General features: G+C 33.9%; 1 protein-coding gene across 1 annotated transcript in view; it reads left to right on the forward strand.

Annotated features, from left to right (window-relative positions):
• Positions 1 to 4,455, forward strand: part of LOC107575524 (protein NLRC3-like) — a gene marked incomplete at its 3' end in the record, with an annotated part of 16,751 nt that extends 12,296 nt beyond the window's left edge. The window contains exon 3 of the mRNA XM_016261885.1: positions 4,429 to 4,455. Within this exon, the coding sequence (XP_016117371.1) occupies positions 4,429 to 4,455 (27 nt within the window). The remainder of the gene's footprint in view (positions 1 to 4,428) is intronic.
• Positions 4,456 to 9,332: the final 4,877 nt, after the last annotated feature.

Raw genomic sequence — 9,332 nt, forward strand, 5'->3', positions numbered from 1 at the left:
AATAAACTAGGAGCGTCAGGAGTGAAGCTGCTCTCTGATGGACTGAAGGATCCTTGCTGTAAACTGGAGAAACTCTGGTAAGATTATATAAACATCCTCTCCCGTTTTCTTTCTATGATCAATAATGAACAAAATAAACACAAAAACTAAATAAAAATCTAAAAAGTTTGTGTTGATGATTTTGTTTAATCTTTGTTCAAAAGATTTTGACAATTTTATTATGTAAGCATTGTTCTAAATTTATGCAAAATATATGCACACGTGTGAATTGCCTTGGGTGTGTGTGTGTGTGTGTGTGTGTGTGTGTATATATTTTGAATCTTTCCTGGTCCCTCATACTCTTTAGCAAATCAGATGTCAGCTTATCATTCAACCAATCATAACCCGCTGAGAGTACAGGACTCAAGGAGCACAGCTTTGTGCACCATATACGCAATATGACTAAACGCCTTCTCTTGCAGACTCTATTTTGGCAGAGAGGTACATAAATCACTTACTCAATCTGCTCCATTCTTAATTGGACCTAAGGCCCATAAATAAATGACATACCCAAAATAAAAAGATTGCTGCTCACGAGTCATTCTGACTAGACACATAGCCAACATAGTTGCTTTAGTTTCCCCCAGATTTATATTGCTCATGAGAAACACATAACTATGTTCCTCAGGCTATACAGTATGTTCTAATCACTCAAAGTTTCAATTATCATATGATCATAAGGATAACTAAGCCAACTGCACTGAATATCTACATCAACTTTCCAAATTATTTAATTTCAGTCTTCCATAATGTACCTTCTCAACATCAAGTGAATTAATAAATGTGTTAACAGACCATTACACTGGAGAGCATGAATCCTGGGAACATAGGACCCCTTTTTATGTGTTGATTACATGCATATAAATCTGCTGAAAACACAAGAAGCCACTAATGTTCATCAGATTGCATAAAATAATAGTGATGATTCTGTCTACAGAAATATATGAAGTAAATGTTTAAATACATAATTACATATTGGAATGTTTCCAAATGTGCACACTTTTGGACTAAAAGTTCTAAAGGATGCTGTTTAGTGAAGATCTGGGATTGCAAGTAAACCGGAGCAGACATGACTGAATATTAATGTGTGGTTATTCTGTTCAAAATATCAAATATCATCAATGGTTGCTTTTGTACAGAGTGAATGTTGACAACAATAATCTGAGGCTGTTGATGATCTTTGCAGTTTAATTAGAACTGAAATTAAGACTTTACATTATCATTCAAGCATAGGCGGAAATCCCGGGGGGGTCAGGGGGGACAGGGCCCGCCCATCTGAGGGTTTTCCCCCCTAAAAATATGATTAAAAACCACGCTGTGTAAATAACAATGTTTTATACTTTAAATAACTTTGTAAGTAAAACAATGCAAATGGGGCAAAAATGCATTTTAAGTTTAGAAACATTTTGAGTCTCCCCCTCCCTTGCCTCGCAGTGCTTTGGTCCAAATGCCTGCTTTCCTCTTTTACATCACCTACACACACGCACACGCACACACACACACACACACACAAGTCCGGTCAATAGTTGTGGAACTCGGCTATAAAGGCTATTTTATTTTTCCTTTAATACAGATGATGCCAGTGTATTTTTCGATGAGTCCGCTATGATTGTAATAATATTACCTGCTTGACGGATAGTAATGTCTACAACGGACACGACCGCACTAAGGCTTTCCTCTGTGTATATTTGTTCTTACAAGTACAATTTGTAATAATTTTACTTAGTTGTAAGGGAATTAATCATTATTAATTCATTCAGGTTTATTTCTAGCTCAGGTTTTAAAAGAACTCGATCTGAGAATTCGAGGTCCACCTGATCAAAACTGACTTTGACTTTCAATAGTTTATACTTTTATCAGCTACTCGGCCAGCGAGAAGTTGATGTCAGTGTATATTACCAATTGAATATGTAAATTTTGTATTCTCCCTGGCCACGGGTGAAATACAGTTATGATGATTTGTCAGCTCTTGAAAGAGAGGTAATTATTATGCGTAAGCTACGAGCTAAGGTAACAAGCAAGGATCGTTTGGCAATAGAATTGTTTTACCTGTATTATTGTGTCCCCTTCAAAAATTGCTCTTGAGAAATTTTATGTTTACTGTCCCCCCCTACTGATAGATGAAATTTATGCCCCTGCATTCAAGCATGGTGAATGAACACTGGGATATCAAGTGAAGTAAAATGTTTGTGGATCTGTGACTTATAACACATTATGAGGACATTGATTGGCTTCTTTTCTGTTTGAAGTCATTCATCATGAGTCTAGCGCTCTGAGCAGGTTATGATTGGTTGAATGGTAAGCTCGCATCTAATTTGCTAAAGAGTACGATGGACCCACACGGGAGTAGAGAGACCAAAGAAGTTTGTGGATCTGTGACCTATAACACATTATGAGGACATTGATTGGCTTCTTTTCTGTTTGAAGTCATTCATCATGAGTCTAGCGCTCTGAGCAGGTTATGATTGGTTGAATGGTAAGCTCGCATCTAATTTGCTAAAGAGTACGATGGACCCACACGGGAGTAGAGTGCTGGCAGGAAAGTCTCAAAATACACACACACACACACACACACACACACACACACGGACAAACAAACAATTCACACACAAACAACATGACAGTGCTATTAATACTGTAGTCCTCTGATTTCATTTTTATATAAACTGATGACTGAAATGCAAAATAGCATGTGATGCATTTGTATAGAACTGATGAAGGAAAGGATCAGTGAAGGGAAGGAAGAGGAGTGAAGGAAGGGACAGGATAGAAAGAAGTTTTCCTGCAGTTTCCTCCCGTTTCTCAGAAGATTAAAGAAGCCTGTCTGAGGTTCTCCCAGCCTTACAGTGGTCTGCTATATAGTGTTGCTATTGACAACGGTCATTATCAGGAAATAGCAATGTTGTGACTGACCAATCAGAATCCAGTATTCCTGAGCGCTGTGTAATAAATGATTTTAATATATGATGTGGAGGCAAAGAACCAGTCAATGTGAAGAGAGATATTGTGCGTGTGTGAATTACCTGCATCTGTGCAGCTTCTCTCGAATAATAGTGAAGCTTTGAATATAACTGCACCAGAACACATCAGTGATTTTTTTAGAGTGTTGTGTTTGAAAATGTTTACCGGTATCAAAGTGCAACACAATAAAAATAATAATGTCTAAAAACACTGCTCTCAGCACAGAGGGATTGCACAAACTTATAAATATAGTGCTATATACTATAGTGGTTATACTACGGTACTAAATTTGAATTTATTTATATCCTTTAACCAGATTTGTCTATTTTTAACTTTCACTTACTGCATTAATTAAAAAATAGAACAAAATGTGTTTTTTAATGTATTAATTTATCTAGAAATAAATAGTGTATGATTAAAAAATGAATATTGTTTAACACCATAAATTATCCTCAACACAAAAAACACCAAAGAATAAATATTATTGTATGTAGTACATTAATTTCATACCAAAAACAACATTTATTAAAAAATGACAGCGTTAAGTGGGTAAATATTAGAGGATTATTTTATTCATTTTAATGTGTGCACTTCCTCATGCCAGCTGGACGGCATTCCCTCACCATGGCCACATCGTTCAAGTACAAAATCCAGTTGTAGCTTCACATCCTCAATGTGTGACTCACATGAATCACAAAGGAGTATTTTAAAATAAGCGCCTACAATTAAAAAATGAAAATCAAATTCAAACCAAAATAGCTGATTTCCTGTTGATTGGAAGGCGATAAAGAGCCCTTGCTCAACGGCAATAGTTTAGGCTTTGCCAATGTTTAGAGGCTGACAACTAGAGATTCGTGAACTTTTAAGCATGCTAAGAGCCTCAAAAACACATGAAAAGAGTATTAAGGTTTGATATGTTTGACATGACAGGTTTAACAAAATCAGCCATGTCTTGACGTCATTCTGACCAAGTTTGAAGAGTTCTGGGTGAACAAAAGAGGATGATTTCAAAGCATTTTATAAGTGACGCTTAAAGGGATAGTTTACACAAAAATGACAATTCTGTCATCATTTACTCACTGTGTGTGTGAGTTTCTTCATGAAACATTGATTTAAATGGTAATTATCTTAAGTAAGCTCATAAAGTATATGAAATAAAACTAGCACAGCTGTATAAGAAATCTGTAGCCAGGGACAACAGTAATAAAAATAATACACATTATAATCATTATCCATAACAGTTAATGATTCATATCTTATAGCATTTTTTCAGTGTGTTTTTATATCTTATACAGATGAGAGAAAAAAACACCCCTTTAATATAAAGTTTCCAAGGCTTTAGACTGGATCTGTTAATCGTGAAGTTGCTGCTGATCTGAGCTGTAGATCCTGAACTGAGAGACTGAAGAGTGTCATTGTTCTCTACAGGTTGAGTTATTGTGGAGTCACAGATGAAGGTTGTGCTGCTCTGGCTTCAGCTCTGAGATCAAACCCCTCACACCTGAGAGAACTGAGTCTGTCTGGAAATAAACTAGGAGCGTCAGGAGTGAAGCGGCTCTCTGATCTACTGAAGGATCCTCGCTGTAAACTGGAGAAACTCTGGTAAGATGATATAAATCTGTCAGCATCCTCCTACATTTTGCTCCTTTGTTGATTATGAACAAAATGAAAACCAAAACTGTGTCATAAAGAAAGTGTTCTGTCAGTTAATAGAAAAGGATGCTGTTTTAATCTTCATTTCATTCTTTCCAAAGTGTTTGACACAATTGTAAAATACTATAAGATATTATAGGTTGAGTGGATGATCTAAAAACAGCTGCTTTATATCATACAGATGTGTGTTGATGATTTGGGGTATTTACAAAAGAATGAAACAGTTCTGACATGTTCTATGATATTGAAACTAACCTCCTCAAAACACATGTAGAAGCAGGTCTGAACTGAGAGATGTTGCTGTGTTTGGCTGAGCACCCATTGAGTAGCTCGCCAGTGTGTTAGATTTCTCCATTACATAAAATACATACGTTTGACCAAAGTTTTGTTGGCAAAATAATGTATTGGTTAATTTAAAGTAGGATTGTAGCACAGTTCTTCAGTGGTGATGTTAACTTTCAGTCTTCAAAGAATCTTAAATCTTTCTAAAACGTGGTTTATACATCTGTAAATTGTCTTGGTGCCAGCAGAAGTGCACATTGACATTGCTAGACCGCTTTTCTCGTGTACATCACATTTTTTATAATTAGAGCGAACAGTGCAACTTAAAGGCAACATTGACTGCAAAGATGTGGAAAGAACCTCTATTTAAGCGTTTCAAAGAATATTGTAGGCTATATGGATTCATCCACATTCACTTCACGATTTCAGAAGTTTATGAGACTAACTTTCATTTTTTTTTTTGTGTTTTTTTTTTTTTTTGAGTTTTTTGTAAATGATGAATGAAACTATTTTAAATATACTGCATACATATTTACGGTGACGCATTGCTGCCGCACACATGTTATTTTTTCCACTCAATTATGTCGTTTTAACGACATCTTTTCTCGTAATAACGAGATGTTTTCTCGTTATTATAGATAGGCTGGATGGTACATTATGTGAGCGAGCTAAGCACTGCACGCGCTGCTGTAGCTACAGTCTGACAGAAACCAGGATCTGTCAGATCAGTGTAGGCAGTAAAGACAGGCTGAGAGAAAGGACAAATAGCAAGCTCATTTTTTAACCCACGAAAAAAAATACAAAAAAATCTAATTTTCGTTTGCCAAACAGAACGTTTTTTTCGTATTTCGATTTGTTGTTAAATCAAACTTCAGTCATTCAAATAAAGAAATATTAAGCCCAGTTTTGATCTGATCATAGCCTAAAGGAGTCATGGGTCAGTGCAGTTATTGGATAGCACTATATTGTAGACAGATTGGAGATTAATCCTAACCAGGATCTGTCAGATCAGTGTAGGCAGTAAAGACAGGCTGAGAGAAAGGACAAATAGCAAGCTCATTTTTTAACCCACGAACAAAAAATACAAAAAAATCTAATTTTCGTTTGCCAAACAGAACAAAATAATAATAATAATAATAATTATAATTATCATTATTATTAGCCTATTAGAAAATCTCTTTATTTCTTTTTTCGTATTTCGATTTGTTGATAACATACTTCAGTCATTCAAATAAAGAAATATGAAGCCCAGTTTTGATCTGATCATAGCCTAAAGGAGTCATGGGTCAGTGCAGTTATTGGATAGCACTATATTGTAGACAGATTGGAGATTAATCCTAATAAACATGCCGCTGCAATTAAAACCATTACATTAAAATACATTTAAAAGAGTGTATTTCAATCATTTCAGCAGCGTGCAGATCCTGGTTTCTGTCAGACTGTAGCTACAGCAGCGCGTGCAGTGCTTAGCTCGCTCACATAATCTACCATCCAGCCTATCTATAATAACGAGAAAACATCTAGTTAAAACGAGAAAAGATGTCGTTTTAACGAGAAAAGATGACGTTTTAACGAGAAAAGATGTCGTTTTAACGACATAATTGATTGGAAAAAATAATATGTGTGCGGCAGCAATGCGTCACCGTACATATTATACAAGTACACATAAGCTGGTAAAAAAAGCACTTTTAATTCATAAGTATTTGTCTATTGCTGAGTAAAACAAAACATTTTTAAATAAAAAAACAAGTATTTGTATAGTAATATTAATTAACCTATGAACATTGCAAGAGAAAATAAAATTGCCTGAAATTCAGGTCCTTTATGTAGTATTTATATAATAAATGTGTACAGATTGTCAGTGAATTAAACAGAAATAAATATTATATACAACAATTATGTTACTTAACGTTATATTCTTTAAACTTTAAGAGGCTGATGAAATATTGTTGAATGGTCATACTCTGTTGTTTGTTGGGTGAACAGGCAAACTAACAAAAATGTAAAGAAAGAGTGTATATTTCTTAAATTTTGAAATGGTGAGAAGTAATGTAATAAGAGCTGCATACTTACTGTAGTCCTTGTCTTGAGTTGTAACTGAGTCGTCTTTTAATTAAACCTTAATTAAGCATCCTCGTTTAATTAAATATCCTGAATAGAAAATGTGTAATTTAATGTTGACTATATGATTCACCAAACCACTACTAAATGTCATTTCAGAGAATAGTACAATAGTAAGACTATAAATGCACACGCAGTCAGCAAGTCACAACAGTGCTGTGCAGGAGAAAGCACAGCTAACCAAGGCATATGAATATTAATGATGAAGATAAATGAGTTACAAACAATAGATAGACCTTCCACTGGAGATCCATGTGGACAAACGAGATTTACCAGGAACTTCCTGAAGAACGCTGTTCCTTTATTATTCTCACTGTATGACCATTTAGTTCCCACATTTACAGACACAGATCTTCTGTGAGCCTTGTGTTCTGATTTCATATAGACCCAGTTCTCTTATTTCATCACTCTACATCACTTTAGCAGGAGCGCGAGTGTGATGCTCGAATATGATTGAATAAATGAGTCTACTTACGAGTGAGCGGGGAAGGAAGTGAATGGATGAGATATCATTCGTAGTCTGTGTTTTTTCTCAACATAATAAAGTTTGAATGCATTTAAATGTGAAGTGAAAACAGGACCACAGTTTCAGTTGATTGCATCTGAGACACAATCACAATTCAGTGCATCTGACTAACAATAACTGAGATTTCACATCATCTTTCAGCAGCTAAATCCTGGTTTATACTTATTATGGTTTACAAAGAGACCATTTTTCTTGTGCATATGGTTCTCTCCCAGTAAAATGATCAACTGTACTGTATATTATACTTTTATAGTTTGTTGTTTATATAATAGATTATTAATTATTTTAGCATATATAGTATCTTTATTTTAATTATTTTTTTGTCTTTAACATAAAAGATACATGAAAGTTGCCAAGGCTTTAGACTGGATCTGTTAATCGTGAAGTTTCTGTAGATCCTGAACTGAGAGACTGAAGAGTGTCATTGTTCTCTACAGGTTGAGTTATTGTGGAGTCACAGATGAAGGTTGTGCTGATTAGTATTAGGTATTACGTAAAAGTCATTATTGTTTTTATTGCTAATTATTAAACATTGCAAACTTTCTGGAGTGACAACCGTATTTAAATCATATTTAAATTTTAAATCTGAATCAGAAATTGTGATGATTGCCACAGTGATAACATAGCAATGGATGGGACAAATAATAATAATAATAATAATAATAATATCTGATGTCAATAGATCTCGGAGTGTAAATGCTGATTAATATACTTATCATTTGTTCTGTATGAGTTTTCATTTGACCTTTTTAAAACAATGTTACTTAAGTGAAACATATTTGAAGGCTACATACTGTTTTAAAGTATTAATTAATTATTATTAGCTTAATTATATTGATTTAATGTACTTAATATTTTTATTTTCACATATGGTATTGGTGAACAACTAAAATGTTGGTACCGTGACAAGATTAATTTGTAGTATTATGAGAGTCAGATTGTGATTTCAAAATTGTGAATTGAACCTTTAATAGTTACACCCTTAATATTTTTTCCCCCATTATGAAATATACATAAAATACATTTTTCAAACATCATATGAGGTTTTTCAAACATCAACCAACGCTGATATCACTGGGTTTATTGGCCAAAAGTATGTAAAGCAGGGAAAATCCCTGCATGTCCCAAGGAAAAGCAGAGTAGAAATGGACTGTGTTCTAGTTAATTCATAGAAAAACCGTTATTTGAATGAACACACATATTAACCGTATTTAAATCATATTTAAATTTTAAATCTGAATCAGAAATTGTGATGATTGCCACAGTGATAACATAGCAATGGATGGGACAAATAATAATAATAATAATAATAATAATATCTGATGTCAATAGATCTCGGAGTGTAAATGCTGATTAATATACTTATCATTTGTTCTGTATGAGTTTTCATTTGACCTTTTTAAAACAATGTTACTTAAGTGAAACATATTTGAAGGCTACATACTGTTTTAAAGTATTAATTAATTATTATTAGCTTAATTATATTGATTTAATGTACTTAATATTTTTATTTTCACATATGTTATTGGTGGACAACTAAAATGTTGGTACCGTGACAAGATTAATTTGTAGTATTATGAGAGTCAGATTGTGATTTCAAAATTGTGAATTGAACCTTTAATAGTTACACCCTTAATATTTTTTCCCCCATTATGAAATATACATAAAATACATTTTTCAAACATCATATGAGGTTTTTCAAACATCAACCAACGCTGATATCACTGGGTTTATTGGCCAAAAGTATGTA

Source organism: Sinocyclocheilus grahami, unplaced genomic scaffold (genome assembly GCF_001515645.1).
Source record: "Sinocyclocheilus grahami isolate Dianchi unplaced genomic scaffold, SAMN03320097.WGS_v1.1 scaffold2691.1, whole genome shotgun sequence".
NCBI lineage: Eukaryota > Metazoa > Chordata > Actinopteri > Cypriniformes > Cyprinidae > Sinocyclocheilus > Sinocyclocheilus grahami.